General features: G+C 42.6%; 1 protein-coding gene across 2 annotated transcripts in view; it reads right to left on the bottom strand.

Annotated features, from left to right (window-relative positions):
* Positions 1-8,392, bottom strand: part of LOC139573860 (mannosyl-oligosaccharide 1,2-alpha-mannosidase IA-like) — a 216,271-nt gene extending 207,879 nt beyond the window's left edge. The window contains exon 1 of one of the 2 annotated variants that reach the window (XM_071397788.1): positions 6,629-8,392. In XM_071397788.1, coding sequence (XP_071253889.1) covers positions 6,629-7,198 — 570 coding nt within the window. In that variant the 5' untranslated portion in view covers positions 7,199-8,392. The remainder of the gene's footprint in view (positions 1-6,628) is intronic. The other variant, XM_071397789.1, reaches the window with a different exon arrangement.
* Positions 8,393-18,614: the final 10,222 nt, after the last annotated feature.

Genomic DNA, 18,614 nt, shown 5'->3' with positions numbered 1-18,614 from the left:
CCTAAATCCGTGTACCCCTCTGTGCTCCTGTGGCCCCAAAAACAAGGCCAACACTGTGAGTGAACTGTAAGACCAGGTTGCTTTTACTGGAAAGTGACACAGCACACAGGCTACGGTAAACAAGTAGGGGTGCATGTGAAAAGTACAACAAACAAACTGATTACCGGACGAGGAGGGGGCGGGAGGGGGCAGCTCCAAATGTAGCATGTTCCACAGAAAACTGTTTCTGTGTAATTTGGCAACACATCTGTAGAAAGTCAAATGGTCAAGTCAGCCACGTCAGCAAATCCCTTTTTTCTACATCTAGCTGTATGTGACTTCTGGACTCTCAGGCCCCTCTCAGTCCTTTTAACTCCAATGTGAGCTAAACGACTCTCTAATACAAATACACACACCACAACACACACACTCAGAGCTCAAAAAACCTCTCCCTGAATTGAGAGAAAATAAGTTGCGTAATAAATAGGTCCTCATTCACTTGGTGTTTATGAAGTAGTGGGCTACTCTCTCCCTTAAACAGTGAGGCACCGATGATAGCCTCAAAGTGCCTTTCCTGGAAGAGAGGCCAGGCAGAATTAGTCGAAACCCTGACCCTAGGAAACAGTGACTAGGGTCTGGTTTCAATTGCAGACTCTTTTGGCAACTTCAATAGGGGGGGGGGGGGGGGTTGTTTTCCGAGGTGGGTCCTTTTCAGACAGACAACTCTCCCGACAAATCACAAGGCAGACATGCCAGAACATCGCGATTCAAAATCATTCTTTGCAGTCAAAACCTTTGCAGTGGTTTTAGTGAAGGTAGTTGATGCAAACTAGCCACATTTCCAAAACGCAATCAAAAAAATGTACCTCAATGGTCTCCATCTTGCTAGCTACGATGTAGTATTTTATTCAAGCCGATAAAGTAGTAACCTAGGCAGTGATGTAGTTCCTCTATGCCAGTGGTTCCCAAACATTTTATAGTCCCCCTCTAGCACCAGGGTCAGCGCACTCTCAAATGTTTTTTTTTTGCCACACACACACTATACGATACATTTATTAAACATAAGAATGACTGTTTTTGTCACAACCCGGCTTGTGGGAAGTGACAAAGAGCTCTTATAGGACCAGGGCACAAATAACAATATAATAATAATTTTGCTCTTTATTTATCCATCTTTAAAAATGTGAATCACATTTTTATTTGGCGTACCCACGACGGCACGCGTACCACAGTTTGGGAACACCTGCTCTATGCCAACACAGTCCATCATTGAAACCAGACCCTAGTCACTGTTGCCTAGGGTCGGCTTAACGAGACTAAGGCATTCAAGATGTGCTGTAACATAATATTTTCCTTCCAGAGAGGAAGCTTCCTTCCTGGCTCCCAACACACACACACACACACACACACGCACACACGCACACAAAGGCAAGGTAATCTAGGCCTTGTGACTCTATTTAAGAGGGAAACACACTCACATACCTCTTGAAAAGCATGCCCCTACAGAGACTTGCCCTGGAGCTAGTGCCCTCTGTACAAAGGGAGCGGGGAAAAACTGCCTTCATTGCAAAAAGGATGCAAGCTAACAGCTCCTCTCCAATGCCATCCTTCCTTTCCCCTCTCCTGTTCTCTCGCTTCACTCATTTTTGTCCCGGGCTCTTTTCTGTGGGGATGCGCATCACCTGACATTGTTCGACTTAAATCGACTCAAACCACCGTGACTGTACTCTGCTTCAGGCACAGAAATGTTTCTTTGTCTGTGCATGGGCCTACACAAACAGAGTGTGTATTGCATTGACGTGTCTGTAATATCACGCTCAGCTGCCATCGACTTGCGCAATATTCCAATACACAACGGGCTCAGCTGCAGACTCCTCCACATGCGCGGGCCAGAGAAAACAACGGGCTCACATAACAAACCCCAGCGTCTGACATTTGCACTTCTTCCACGGAGCCAGTGACGAAACACAAACATTTCCCGCTCCTCCACCCCCGCAGAGACCCGCAGGGAGGGAGAAAAAAAACGCATCCTTCCTTTCCAACCTTCCTTGAAGTCATCTCAAATCTGATTGGTTGGATTGGTGAAAGCAATATAGGATGGTAACATTGCTTATTAGGCTATACCTATCCAATCAATTATAGACCTGTGCTTACTTCCAAGGAAACGAGAAAGGAAACCAAGAAGGAAACAAGGAAGGTAACAACGAAGGATGGATTTCGAAACTATTCCAACAGGGGTCATGGCCCCACTCGGTAAGCGGTAATTTCCCAGGCCAGGGTGAAGTCCCCTCGTGCACCTGGCCCTTAGCTGGAAACAGGAAGAGGAGGTTGAGGGAGGTCACCGCCCACAGCTGGTTGGAGGACAGCAGCTCCTATAGAAGCTCCTATTTTTAACAGGAGCTTCTAATTCAGCCAGTCACCCATTTCTTTTTCACAACTCATAGGGGTTTTCAGAAGATAGACAGTCGACATATTTTCAGAAGTTCTTTGGGGGGTTGTGAGGGGGTGGGAGACTGATTAACTCTACAGTGGTGGAAGTGAGAGACAACAAAACAATATGTTTTATGAGGTACAATTTGCTTGTGGTTCACCATGGTGTTCCACTGGTTGTGGGAATATTTTAAGAATAACCTCAAAAGTACTCACTCGGAGTGAGTTCTCATTCGGAAAAGGACAACTAATTTGGCCTTAAATGATCTGTCGTCTCAGACAAGTCTGACAAAGCAGATGTTTGGTGTTTGGATTTTCAGTTTGTTTTGACAGTTGTGGGTAGACTTCAGAACACAATTACCGAACATCTTATTCAAATGACAACCAACATGGTCAAAACACAAGCAGAGATACGCACCCACATGCACGAGTATGGGCGCACGCACGCACACACACACACACACACACACACACACACACACACACACACACACACACACACACACACACACACACACACACACACACACACACACACACACACACACACACACACACACACACACACACACAGCCCTGGGGGACTGTAGCCTTATCGCAACATAGGGAGGCACTCTGCCACAGAAAGCCTGCAATGTGTCTGTCCCTCCGCTGCAGTACTCTGAACAGCAAGCAGTGACGCTGATCCCCTTCACTGTGTTACGGTGTCCCCATACAAATATCACACACACACACACACACACACACACATTCATTGTGTCCTCACGTTGCAGTCGTACATTCAGCATATGCACATTCCCTGCCTGTATTTGCCTGTGCCGACACATCCAGCTCTAGAAAAATATACAGAGAGAAGAGAGCAAATCTTTGGGAGGGAGACATTTTTAAAAAGAGCTGCTTCATGTTTGGTGTGTGTTTGCTGTGCAGACAGTAAGATAAGACAGATAAAGAGGTGTGTGTGTGTGTGTGTGTGTGTGTGTGTGTGTGTGTGTGTGTGTGTGTGTGTGTGTGTGTGTGTGTGTGTGTGTGTGTGTGTGTGTGTGTGTGTGTGTGTGTGTGTGTGTGTGTGTGTGTGTGTGTATTCCTCGATTCATGTCAGACGTTCTGTTTGCTCTGACGATTGTGTTTGTTCTGACATAGCGCCGCAGCAGCCCCCTGCACCATAACTACACTGCGCTTTTCTACACTGACTAATAACCTTGTCTGAAGGTAAAGTAAGGAAGATGTGAACAATTTAAAAGAGAAGAGGTCAACTTCCTGTTGATTCAGCAATGACTAGAACAGACTTGGGGTAATCTGCCAATAGCCCCCTACCTGATATCAGCTCTTCAAGAGCCAATGAGGCAGCACCAAAGCCATGCAGGATCCCAATGAGGCAGAATATTAGGTAGTTAGAAGAATACAGTGGGAGAAATGTCCAAATGGAGGCCATTTCCACCTGATGAGGACTAGCAAAGGAGGATAGGCTTGCTGGGCTGTCTGTCCAAACACAAACATGCCCGCACGCACACACACACCTGAACAATTGGCTTTGTTTAGAGGCATCATGTCAGTTCTGGCCAGGAAGGAGCCCTCGAACATGTACCTGCCATTGTCTCCTGTGCCATCCTGTGCCACCCTCTCTTGGTGGTTGGGGGGGGGGGGGGGGGGGCACTTACCGCCTCTGCATTTTGTTGGGAAACTGAAGCCCATTCACATTTGATACGACATGAGCTGAGCGGGCAAACCTGTTGGTTTGGGCTGATGATAAGATCACAAGGCAACCCTCTCGCTGCCTCAGCAAGTTATTAACCCCTCAAATGTCAAGTGTTTGTAGCCCTGCTGTTGCAATGTTGCTAGTTATTTTCCCCTCTAATATCAAGTGTTTGTGGCCCTGCTGTTGCAATGTTGCTAGTTATTTTCCCCTCTAATATCAAGTGTTTGTGGCCCTGCTGTTGCAATGTTGCTAGTTATTTTCCCCTCTAATATCAAGTGTTTGTGGCCGTGCTGTTGCAATGTTGCTAGTTATTTTCCCCTCTAATATCAAGTGTTTGTAGCCCTGCTGTTGCAATGTTGCTAGTTATTTTCCCCTCTAAAATCAAGTGTGTGGCCCTGCTGTTGCAATGTTGCTAGTTATTTTCCCCTCTAATATCAAGTGTTTGTGGCCCTGCTGTTGCAATGTTGCTAGTTATTTTCCCCTCTAATATCAAGTGTTTGTGGCCCTGCTGTTGCAATGTCCGCCACAGCACAATCAGACAGCAACTCAACATAGCCCGTGGGGACAATTTGCTACAGCTCATTCTTCATCATACTTCATAAATGCCCGGACTATTAAGGGTTTGGATGCATGTTGTTTTTGTGCTTATCTTACATCTCTATGACTAGGAACCCCGACAAACCCCAGGCACGGCCTGCGTCTGAAATGCCACCCTATTCCCTATATGGTGCACTACTTTTGACCAGGACCCATAGGTCTCTGGCCAAAAGTAGTGCACTATGTAGGGAACAGGGTGCCATTTGGGACACGGGCCGTGGGATTGGGCATTGTGAATGCGAAGGACCAGGAATAGAGACGATGGTTCTGGAACTCTGCCAGAATGGGCTGAAACTGTGGAATCTCACGTAACAATGGGAAACAGCAAGAACAGATACCACCCCAGGGTTCCCCAATAGGAGGCACGCTGTCAGACATAAAAGACTGTAAAATCACCACACAATCAGCTCAACGTGATTTTAATTTAGGAAATCTGTTCCCAAGTACTCCCACGCATAAATAGAGAGGCATATGTGATCATATCCCAACGTAACCAAGGTTTGAAACGATTCTGTTTTTGTCAAATACTATGTCTGTTTGGGATTCTTGGAGTCAATTTGCACTGTACAAATTATTTATAACTACGTTCCGGCCCAACGACCATCAGCTCAAGGAAAAATCGGCCCACGGCTGAATGTAATTGGGGACCCATGCACAACGCTATACTGTAGATAGCCTGGCACTAGAGCCAGCCAGATAGTTGTTAACCTCTATGCTTTTCTAAAGCACTGTGTTTTTGGGGGGGGAAATGTTTAATTCAGTGCTTCATTCAAGACTGTGCAACTGAAACATACACTAGACTAGAGGGGACACAAATGTTTGGGAGGATGCAGTGGAAATCCCTTTCTTCTAGGTTAGTAGGCCTATACTCAATGACCTTCAGGCAGAAACCTTGCCTACCTCAGCAAAATATAATAGTAAAATGTCACATTGACATTCACTTTCTGCTATCAAAGCTGTCGAAATAAGTCAGGACTTTCCCTGCTGATTCAATACTAGGACAAACAGGTCAGTGACCATGGTGTGGAACTGTTGGTTATCACTTAACCACATGACCAAATGACAACATGCCACATCCCTGTCACATGCAATGTCCCAAAGTCATCCACTTCCTGTTTGTCCCAACACTATCCCCTGTCTCCTCTGCTCTCTCCCCTGTCTCCTCTGCTCTCTCCCCTGTCTCCTCTGCCCTCTCCCCTGCCTCCTCTGCCCTCTCCCCTGTCTCCTCTGCCCTCTCCCCTGTCTCCTCTGCCCTCTCCCCTGTCTCCTCTGCCCTCTCCCCTGTCTCCTCTGCCCTCTCCCCTGTCTACTCTGCCCTCTCCCCTGTCTCCTCTGCCCTGAGTCAGTGAGGATGTGTGATACAGTACAGACATACGCTCTCCCTCTCAGGTATTACTGGACTTCCCAGAGCTGAACAACAGCAGGTTGCTGCCATACCCCTGGAGGTAGTCCTGTAGCAGTCTGCCCAGAGCAAGTTGGTTATGCAAACATAATAGTAGTGTGTGTGCAGACAGTGCTGTGTGTGTGTTTGCCCATAAAATCATCTTCATTATACTCAATGCCTCATATCTACAACCATTGTGTTATGCACTAACAATTATGCATATCATTTTGCAGTCACTAACAATTTGTGTGACTGTAAGATGTCTAGCCTAAAAGCTTATCAGAGATCACAGAGAGCATGTTTGGACCATCTTTTCCATATTATTGGGAGGTGAACCCTCCTTCTGGCCAGTGGCCACATCAAAACCCCCCTTTTCAAAGGCAGCTTGATGCTTAATTATGCACATGTTGATGACTTGTATATTACATTGCAGTGGCATTTCTTATTGTGACAATTGGTCTGCAATGCCTTGACAGTTTAGGACTGGGATCCCCCAGCTGTTGTGTAGATAACTGTATTACACTGACTGCTTATCATCTTACCTCCTTGACTTTCTCCCGACGCTGAAGGGTCTGAGGGTCGCTCGGCTTGCCATGTTCGATCCCCAAGGGCGGCTTTAGCAGACATTTTTTAAACTTGTTGTAATCGAAAGAAGTATCCGTGTTGGCACCCTGGTTAGAAGACGAGGTCACTTTCTCATCCTTAGAAGCCGAGTCCGTTTTAGACCTCGACAGCGTCATGTCCTCCAACGCTTCCCCGCCAGCGTCTTTCTTATCCGTTTTAGCCTCATTGGTGACAGCGGGCTTGCGGCTCAAGGCTTTGAGTTTTGTGCTTGTCTCCCCTTTGGCTGAGGTGATGCCCCGGAGATGTTCTGGGTCCTTTGCTCCCTTCTTAAGATGCTCCCTTACATCATTCTCAGATCCAACCGTTACTGGTTGGCTCTCCGTCTTTGAGAGAAAAATACGTTTCAAACGGACAGAGTCAGGTAAGAAGAATAAGGCCCCGAAACACAGAGTTACCAAGCCCGAGAGAAAAAGTAGAAACACGAATTTCTGGGATAGGCGAAGACCCATGCCCGATGCTGACACACCGGGCAACTTTCGGAAAACCATTGAATCAGTTTTTCTTTATGATTGCCTTAACTTATTCAGCAGTAGGCTATAGGTTACAATGGTTGTACAAAACCTCACTTTCACACCCTCTCCACTGGAAAATGTCCCTATGTGTCTTGTTGCATGTGTAAAAGTTGATATGACGGGCTGAAAAACACACCCCTGTGACAAACTGATTGCCACAACTCTCCTTATCGTGCAATCGATTGGACCTGCATAGGTAAAGGTTACCTTTCAAATTTAGCAATCACGTTTGGCAATGAGATCAATAATGTGCACCTTACATTAGCATGTATTGGTTATGACAGTCATAGCACATGCATTTGATGTTGTTCTCTTTTTCAATATCTCACATTCACAAAGAAAGAGACAGGTTTACAATAAATGCCACTGTGTTTGCGTAATCCGCACTAAATCTATGGATGTGAAATAACGAAAAATGCCGGAGTCTACGCTAAAATTACACAGATGTTGCGTTACTTTACGTAGCCTATTGATCATAAAATGCACCCATCACAAAGCCAAAGTAAAGTTGATCTTATCTTCATTATTCCGAGGCGTGACAATCATTGAAAAATACATCACCGGATGGTAAAAGCATGCGTAGAGCGTCTTTATCAGCAGGTCCGTTCATAGCGGTCCCCGTTTCAGGTCACAGAATGATCTGTAAAACCGAAGAATCACAAGAACAAGCATCTGGTTTTGTATCCTGTAAGGTAGGCGGATGCTGCTGCTGTATGAACACGTATATTTATTCATGCCGCCACCGTCCGTTAGAAATCTGCACGTTCTTCAGTCTCTCATCATATCTGAAACCGCAGCACACAACCCACACAGCGAAGGTGAACGAAGACCGTGTCGCATACACGCAATAATTTGTTTCAGCTTCCAAAAAATCCGTAGAATGGAGGCTAAAAAACAACCATCCAAGAGATATAGCGCAGCTTGCAGTTCAATCCCATCAACACATCGTGTCTTCCACTCGCCGTCTATGGTTTGTCTTCTCGTGCGCACCCTCGCTGTACCGTATTCGCCCGCTTGCTCGCCATCAGCGCAGAGAGGTAGAAAGAAGACATAAAATAAAGGCTAGAGTGAAACGAATACTGTCGCTAAACCGAGTGGGTTGGTCGGGCTCTCTTGATGGATACCCACCGCGGCTTGTCAAAACATGGTAAAGGGATACGAACCCACAGTCGAAGGGAGGACCAGCAGCAGGGGGTTTATCGGGCTCTCTGGGCGGTCAATTATGAACCACAGTGGCTGTGGGTCCTATTCCCAAAAATGCAGTATTGGATAATCACATTTTAGCCTACCGATTGGGTGGGGCATATATATCGATAAGATTGTAGATATTAAGCAATTCTTTTGCCATTCATACATTAACATTAATAACTCAAAGTAGCCAAAATAGTCTTCATGATGAATAGACTTCCAAAATGATGTGTATGTCTCTAGACATAAGAGATAACATAACATAACATCTAATATGAAAGGCAATAACATTGATCAGATTCAACATGGGATGTGTAATGAAGAATTGTAAGCGTTCATTGCATAGAACAGTATGCTGATCACATGCCAAAAGTTTGGAAAGTTCTACCTCTGCATATAAGAAGAGAGGGGAGGGTAGATGATAAATTGCAGACATGCTTTTGTCCAGAGACAAAATAAGATAAATGGTCCCAATTAACATGATGGTAGCCATTAACTAAAGAGCTATGCACAGCACTATCAAACCAACTGGTAGGTGGGGAGGGTGTGGTGGACACCACCAGAGAGTTTACAGGACACCTATAATGCATGGTGAACAAAAATACGTATTATAGTCTCTCTCTTTCTCTGGGCCTAATAATGCTTCGTTTGTGGAATCTTGGGTACATCTGCTTAAGTGACATTGGGCTCCGAATAATGTTCAAATGTGTGTTGAGCAGTTGTTTATGTAATTCACACACTCAATTTGACCCCAGAGTCTGACTGTCAGCACATATCCCACTGTAGGTGTAATTCAATCAGACTAGCTGCTTGTAATTTGCAGCGAAGCTAGCAAAAGAGGAGAAGGAACCGTTAAATTACCCCATGTATTTTTTTGAAACGTGGTCTCAGAGCATTTCTTATAATTCTGTATGTAAATCCGAGACACTCCATTTAGTATGATATATTACATTTAGTATGGTATATTACATTTAGTACGGTATATTACATTTAGTATGGTATATTACATTTAGTATGATATATTACATTTAGTATGGTATATTACATTTAGTATGGTATATTACATTTAGTATGGTATATTACATTTAGTATGGTATATTACATTTAGTATGGTATATTACATTTAGTATGATATATTACATTTAGTATGATATATTACATTTAGTATGGTATATCACATTTAGTATGGTATATTACATTTAGTATGATATATTACATTTAGTATGGTATATCACATTTAGTATGGTATATTACATTTAGTATGGTATATTACATTTAGTATGATATATTACATTTAGTATGGTATATTACATTTAGTATGATATGTATTAATTTGTGGATCTCATCTTCCATTCCGTATATGTTACGAATTACAATTCATATGATATGTTATGAATTGCAATTTGTTGTAGCTCACATTAACTAGGTGGCTAACGCTAATGGTAGGTAGCTCTAGGTGTTAAGGTAGGAGTTAGGTTAAAGGGTTAAGGTTAGGGTTAGGGGAATGGTTAGCTAACATGCTAAGTAGTTGCAAAGTAGCTACATAGTAGTAAGTAGTTGCAACGTTGCTAATTAGCCAACATGCTAAAGTCGTCCGTGATGAGATTCGAACACACAACCTTTGGGTTGCCAGACATTCATAAGGTGTCATAACCAGCTATAAATTAACACAATATATGTCACAACAGGTGTAAATATATGGGTCATGACAGTCTTATCACCATATTATGACAAGTTATGTCAGCTGTTATGATAATATGACATGGTTATTACGGTGTCATAAAATGTTACGACACTGGGTGTCAAGTAAAATGTTACCAATCAATGTGTTTCAATGGTACAAGTTGCAGTTAAGTTGGCATGGAGATCTGTAGGTCAGTGACAGGCTAGTTTATCATGGGGATAAACGAGATACATAATACACTCCCAGCTCTCTTATTGCAAGCAGATACAGTGGGGAGAACAAGTATTTTATACACTGACAATTTTGCAGGTTTTCCTACTTACAAAGCATGTAGAGGTCTGTAATTTTTATCATAGGTACACTTCAACTGTGAGAGAAGGAATCTAAAACAAAAATCCAGAAAATCACATTGTATGATTTTTAAGTAATTAATTTGCATTTTATTGCATGACATAAGTATTTGATACATCAGAAAAGCAGAACTGAATATTTGGTACAGAAACCTTAGTTTGCAATTACAGAGATCATACGTTTCCTGTAGTTCTTGACCAGGTTTGCACACACTGCAGCAGGGATTTTGGCCCACTCCTCCATACAGACCTTCTGAAGATCCTTCAGGTTTCGGGGCTGTCGCTGGGCAATACGGACTTTCAGCTCCCTCCAAAGATTTTCTATTGGGTTCAGGTCTGGAGACTGGCTAGGCCACTCCAGGACCTTGAGATGCTTCTTACGGAGCCACTCCTTAGTTGCCCTGGCTGTGTGTTTCGGGTCGTTGTCATGCTGGAAGACCCAGCCACGACCCATCTTCAATGCTCTTACTGAGGGAAGGAGGTTGTTGGTCAAGATCTCGCGATACATGGCCCCATCCATCCTCCCCTCAATACGGTGCAGTCGTCCTGTCCCCTTTGCAGAAAAGCATCCCCAAAGAATGATGTTTCCACCTCCATGCTTCACGGTTGGGATGGTGTTCTTGGGGTTGTACTCATCCTTCTATTCCTCCAAACACGGCGAGTGGAGTTTAGAGCAAAAAGCTCTATTTTTGTCTCATCAGACCACATGACCTTCTCCCATTCCTCCTCTGGATCATCCAGATGGTCATTGGCAAACTTCAGACGGGCCTGGACATGCGCTGGCTTGAGCAGGGGGACCTTGCGTGCGCTGCAGGATTTTAATCCATGACGGCGTAGTGTGTTACTAATGGTTTTCTTTGAGACTGTGGTCCCAGCTCTCTTCAGGTCATTGACCAGGTCCTGCCGTGTAGTTCTGGGCTGATCCCTCACATTCCTCATGATCATTGATGCCCCACGAGGTGAGATCTTGCATGGAGCCCCAGACCGAGGGTGATTGACCGTCATCTTGAACTTCTTCCATTTTCTAATAATTGTGCCAACAGTTGTTGCCTTCTCACCAAGCTGCTTGGCTATTGTCCTGTAGCCCATCCCAGCCTTGTACAGGTCTACAATTTATCCCTGATGTCCTTACACAGCTCTCTGGTCTTGGCCATTGTGGAGAGGTTGGAGTCTGTTTGATTGAGTGTGTGGACAGGTGTCTTTTATACAGGTAACGAGTTCAAACAGGTGCAGTTAATACAGGTAATGAGTGGAGAACAGGAGGGCTTCTTAAAGAAAAACTAACAGGTCTGTGAGAGCCGGAATTCTTACTGATTGGTAGGTGATCAAATACTTATGTCATGCAATAAAATGCAAATTAATTACTTAAAAATCATACAATGTGATTTTCTGGATTTTTGTTTTAGATTCCGTCTCTCACAGTTGAAGTGTACCTATGATAAAAATGACAGACCTTTACATGCTTTGTAAGTAGGAAAACCTGCAAAATCGGCAGTGTATCAAATACTTGTTCTCCCCACTGTATATCATTCAGTGTATCTTTGAAAGTACATTTCTTTCTCTCATTGTTGAAACAGTACAGTTCTGAGTGGATGGGTTCACTGCATGGATATCATGTCATACATAGTGAATGTTGGTTATCCACAAAACAGCCTTGGAAAACAGTGTTATTGGCTGAATAAGGAACACATTGGATCACTAGTGTGTGGAAAATACATACAGGACATACATTCCTCACTTTAGAGGGGAATCATATTGTCCTCTATAATCATTACCCAATGGGCACACAATGGTCGAATCAACGTTGTTTCCACGTCTTTTCAAACAAATGACGTTGAGCCAACATGGAATAGACGTTGAATTGACGTTTGTGCCCAGTGGGTAAACAATGATATAAACTTCGCCAGGAAGACACCTCTTTGTGGTACAGAAAAATGGAGTCTTCTGCTTGTTAGCCTTCCTTTTTCCTGTTCATCAACATTCAGATCTATGATTTGGCATGCGCACGTCGCCATACCATTGAGGCTTAAGTAATGACCCATCAATACGCCTATCCTCCCATTCGTTTGGGCTCAGTTTGATCACCGAGTCGGGCTGTGCTGTGATCCATAAACTCTTCCGTTTGACGGGAAGACGTATGCCTTGTTCTCGTATTCAAACATCCACCCTGTCTTACCAATGATGCAAGGTTTCATTCATTGTTCAAGTGAGGCACAAATGAAAAAGTCCATCTCTGTGTCGTGTTCATTCTAATACATCAAACAGTGTTGTTGTGGAGACGTATTGGACTGTGCCAGCGTTGTCTGGATTAATAATATCACAGTCGCTGCTATTACTTTTTTTAAGCACCCGGGCAAAATGAACCCTGACACTGGAACTAATGGATATAGAGCACGTCTGATGTTTGTTGCTCAACTACGCCAATCAATCTTGTGGGGAGTAGAGAGGCCATTTTGACTTGTTGCACAGGGGACAGACAGATAGAGATAGTAGTGCTGACTGCACAGTCTTTACGTGTGAGAGAAGCCAGCAAGGGCTGCGTGTCAGGACAACTATAGAGGGCGAGCTAAAGGAGATGGTTGGTGTAGGACAAACTGACCTCCTAATGCAGATGTTGTGAGAGAGTCTGAAAGCCCTTAATATCGCCAACATTGTGCGATTCATTACTTTACTGTGGCTGCGCAGACATCTAACCTCTATGTGTCCAGATCTTCCAAGGACGGGTCTTAAATTAGGGGTTTGTAGGCCTACAGTACAGTATATGCCGATAATTCATGGCCATGCGCAAATCCCAACACATTGATATAAAATAATCTGTTACGATTTTCCTAAGTGGACGACGAATAGCAAATAGATGTTAGTCTGCGGGCCTATTCATCCAGGTTGCTACATGCTGGATTATTAGATAACTGAGACGCTGGGAACTCACCTGAAGTCCAGTGCATGTTTAGCTTGCTCCAATTCATTTCAAAACATTATTTTGAGGAGAATGGCTTACTATTTGTATTACCTAAACAACCATTAGCCAGCCATACATTACAGCGGGTATATGGACCGCGGAAATTAGAAATGCACAAATGCAATTGCAAACCACTAATGCTATTGCCAACAGACCATTAAGGGAACGGAATGAACCGTATTACTTCTTAACTGCAGTGGTTATATGTCCTTATGTGCTAGCCAGTCAGTTCTCAATCAAACAAACCAGTGGAACACAATGAAATCTCATTTTAAAAGGCTGCTCGGTGATACTAGGATAGGGCACAGCACCATCTTCTGGCTGCTTTTTCTCATCGAGCGGGTCTGGATGAACACGATCTCATTGGACATCACTTTATTGGCCTGGCTTCCTCTAGACTCACTGACCTTGCAACCTCACTGCACATCAATGTGTATTATTCAAAGAATGTGCTTGCTCTGCCCCCGACTGCTCTACAAAAGGTTTATTAGTTTGATGTCCAAAAGTACAATAAAACTTAACTGGTTCCAAAGTAGCACCCAAAGGGGTACTCTAGGAATGGCAAATAATACCCTCAAAATGATTTTTCCTCCATTTCTTCAGCTATGTTTGGAAATGGTGGGAAATAAAAATGACTTTAATAGTTGACGTTTTTATTCCACATGAAGGACACCTGCTTCCAACATTAAAAGGTGATCAAGAGGAAATAAACAGAAGTATTCATGCAAATAGTGCACATTTATCTTGTCCCACCATATTAGAGAGCATTGTGGGTCCTCACGGCAAGCCGTTTGACAAGCAAATGAGTCACGGCGAATTAACTGCGGCATAATATGAATAAATAGATTGATGCTTTTGGTCTAGGCCCCTTATGCATATTTGGGTCATTCCACTAAATGAGTGTATTTTGCGTCCCTTTGATATTAAGTAGAACATTTGTACCAATATTTCATTTTAAAAGCCTGTTATATTAATTGAAGTGCCCTTTAATATAGACCACAAGGAGAATTCAATACATCTAGGGAGATTTTACCTCACTTATCCCCAACATGCCTCCAAGTTTTCACCATAATTGTAAAGCCCTAGTTATTTCATTGCTTTCACAAAGGTCATTTCTGGAGATTATTATTCATTTGTGATTAGTGATTCATTTACATCTGTCCCTCATTTTAAAGTCAACCCTGTTACGTGAACTGAACTCTCGTTTTAATATGGTGAAACTACTCCTTTTAAAATATTGTTTTCAAAAGAAACATTGAACATTAGTAGTCAAATCATAGTGTAAAAGCAAGTGAGCTGGTTCTACTCCTTTTGCCCATTTTCTGGTGGAAAACTGAGCGGGACGAGCAGAACACATCAACCATGTTACCCATAGATAGACAGGCTACATATGTTTTAACAATTTGAACTTGTTGGCTTGCATTCAATTGCCCCTCCCTGTTTTACTTCTTTTTTTTTTTACAGGTTTTTTTTCTCATTGAGATAACATCTTTTCCAAGAGAGACCTGGTCCAATAGCAGCAGGGGGGACAACGTTTCAGACAAAACAACTTACATACACTAACACAACATTAAACAAAACTATAAACACACATACAGTACAACAAAAAGATTTTACATTAAAAACACAAACATCTTGACTAAAAACAGCTGGCCTAAAGACAATTACACTCTCTTATGATATTTACATCGATCAAGTGTTTAAACTCCACCAACGAAACTAGATCATCACATGACCTGTTCTAATTTTTGGTACTGTTAGAAGCAAATCAGAATGGGACCGTCATTTATATTTATTTACTGACCTGACTAAAAAAGAACAGAGATAAAATGGCATTTTACCCAATATGGCCTTATAAATCAGTGTATACTAGTGTTTAAGCCTACGCAAGGTCATTGACGACCAGTCAACAGCGCTGTAGAGATCACAATGATGTGTTAGACGTTTCTGATTTGTAATGAACCTGAGGGCTGCATGATACACTGAATCAAGTGCTCTCAGGGTAGTGGCTGAGGCCTGCATATATATATAAATTCACTCAAATCTAAAACCAACAGTAATGTACATCGTACCAGCTCCTTCCTGGCCTCAAAAGAAAAACAAGCCTTATGCCCGGTAATAAAATCCTATTTTCAGCTTGAGCTTCCTTATCAAGTTCTCTACATGCACAGTGAAGCTCAGCTTATCATCAACCCACACACCCAAATATTTGTACACTTTAACTTGCTCTATAGTATGTCCAGCCAATGTAGCAATGACATGATTTGTAACATGCCTGGCATTTGAAAATACCATGCATTTTGTTTTACCCGAATTTAGAATCAGCTTTAAATCATACAGATTCTGTTGTATGATATTAAATGCTCTTTGGGCATTTTCAAAAGCTAAAGATAAACTACTACCACTTGAATAAAGAACTGTATCATCTGCATAAAAATGAACATCCGCTGTTTCAATAAGATCCCCAATGTTGTTGATATACAAAATGAACAACAGTGGGCCCAAAATAGAACCAGATTTACAACCATCCGCCATTACACATTGTGTACGATTTGATAGGTAATTTATAAACCAATCTAGAGCATGACCAGTAATTCCACAACATTTTAACCTTTGCACTAACACAGCATGGTCCACGCTGTCAAAAGCCTTCGACAAATCAATAAAGATAGACACACAATGTAACTTCTTATCAAGAGCACAGTGGATGTCATTTAAAACCTTCAATGTTGCTGTTGCACACAACAAGCTTCCATTGCTCCAGTCACAAGGGAATTTATGGTTGATTTAAGATGAAATCGTCAACCCTGTTATGGTCAACCCTGTTACTTTATTTGGCACTTACTATAGTCCTTTTTTATTCAACTTCTTGAGATGGGAAAACATTTTTGTTATGAAGTTGAACATGAGCTCTTTATCACAGAATGTTAAAATGTGAAATGAAATATTATTCTTTTTTTTTTTACCAAGTTAACACTTCTCAAAAAGTCAGAGAATTGGTGGAATGACCCATTTCACACTCCCGGTGTGAATTGGCTGTGCTATGCCAGGTTGCCAGTAAAATTTTGGCAGGGCAGCCACCTCAATCTGGGTTTAATTCTGAGTGTCAAAAACAAATATAGGGCACATGAAATTAAAGTCAAGCATCCACAGTTCGTTCCAAAAATAGGAACTTTATTGAACTTTTCCAATGTTTCCAAAACTCAAAAAGAATGCGTGACTGGGCTATCACATCATATTTCACCCCTCTCTTCACTCAAAAACATTACAGGATTATAGCCACAAACTCTATTGTGTAATTCCGTAAGAAATACACTCCTTGACATAGCATCCCAGAAACACAATGCTTTTATAAATGTATTGTCCCTCATTTGTGAAGCAAGTGCAGGCAACGCCATAGGGTTGAACGTTCTCCATCAGCCCCAGATAGTTCCTCCCAGCATGTTGTGCTGCCGTCTGTCCTGAGCTGTGTAGCGGCAGGCATGTCTGGCTGATAGGCTGAAGAGGACCAGACAGTTATTAATGGCTGCCCCTTATTTTCATCTGCTCCAGGGGTAGTGGTTTACACACTAGGGGCTCATTGTATTTCCTGCTGGTCAATATTCTGCTCTTTTAACCCTTTACAGAGGAGAGGCTAGTTGTGACCCAGGGGTCGGTGTCCATGTTATATTTGCTGTATTTGACGCTTCAGGAAGAGTTACCTTCAGCTATTTTGATGTGGAGTAGCTAATGTCTCTCAGAGTCTTTCAACAGAAGATCCGACGGCTTCGAGAACTCATTAATGGAAGGAAAACAAAATAATGTCTCTAATGATTTTCTTTGCTCATCATGTAGTATTTGGTAAGATCAAAAGGAATGGTGTTGTATTTTTCCCTGGAGATTTCAATAGACTCCTATGTTGCTATAACTTGTAACTAGTCACTAAAATGCTCACTGTCAATTGTTTGTTTTTCATCCTGGCAGTTGTCGTGCCTTGATCCTCGAGAGCCAGATCAGCAGCTTTGACTTCTGACTTCAGGGGATGGAATTGAATCATGATCGATCCCTGATTTGTTTTAACCACGGGTAATTACTGTGATATTGACAATTTTTTTTATCACAAACAGCCAATTAGATACAAAGAACATCCAATGGCTCACTGGTCTGAGCCTGTATATTTAGATCTTATTTAACCCAGTGAGAATTCACCCCCCCATATATTTCCATCCAAAGGTTGCCTTGGGGGTGGGGTGCTGGGGCTGTTGTGGCTGCCCTCAACTGGTGCTGTCAGTCTTCTGTGCGTTGGTGATGATTGAAGGAGTGTTACTGCTGTGACTCGCGTGGTTTCTGTTAATCATCACCAACTTCTTAAGTACCAGAACTGGTAAAGCATGTGTCTGTTGCCCCCTTCTCTTTGTCATGGTCCTTCGAGACGGATATGAAAAACTACCTCAGAACAACGACCGACTGACATGAGTCTCAGTCCACTTTCCCATTAGCAGGTTATCCAGCTCTTATTTTTCAATGGAATCCATTTCTATTTCATTTAAGAATGTTGAGCTTTCGAAAGGGATGGTGAACCTTCTGGCAATAAATCTATTTAGCAGGGGCAGTTGGGGGATTCTGAATCCCATTGTTTAGCTGTGTGGCTTATGTGTGATAATTGCATGCTTGTAAATGTCATCCACAGCAAATCAATAATCCATCATTGACATTGGTGTCCACCCCAGTCCAATTTAATTAAGGTCATTGTTAGAACCAGAGGGGTATACTATAAAGCAGGATCAATTAGTTAGTCAGCTAACTTTGATAAAACAACCAGAAATATCAGTTGATTTTCTGGTTAATTTAAAAAAGTTAAACATAAGTATTTGTTTTTGGTTGATTAATCAATTTCAAGCTTATGGTTCTGAAAACTAAAAAGCTATTTCAGAATATTCAGGTAAATTAGCTGGCTAACTCCATGATGCTGCTTTGTTGTAGGGCGTCCATTTTGTTCTTCATTTCGGATACACAACCGACCAAGGACAGACGCAAGGAAAGTATTTTGGCAGAGGGATGGTTATTGACCATGGGCAAACAGTCCCCCACAGGTTTCTCTCAGCCTTCTCGAATGTGAAGTCCTCGTGCGTTGGAATAAGATAACTGAGGAAATAATCCTCTCATTGTGGACCTCTAGAGCCTGTTTGGTTCACTAGATTCAATTTCAAAACACTCTCTTGATAGGAACAT

The sequence above is a fragment of the Salvelinus alpinus genome, chromosome 4 (genome assembly GCF_045679555.1).
Source record: "Salvelinus alpinus chromosome 4, SLU_Salpinus.1, whole genome shotgun sequence".
Classification (NCBI taxonomy): domain Eukaryota; kingdom Metazoa; phylum Chordata; class Actinopteri; order Salmoniformes; family Salmonidae; genus Salvelinus; species Salvelinus alpinus.
Note: the sequence above shows the minus strand (reverse complement) of the source record. Positions and strands in the feature narration are given on the sequence as shown.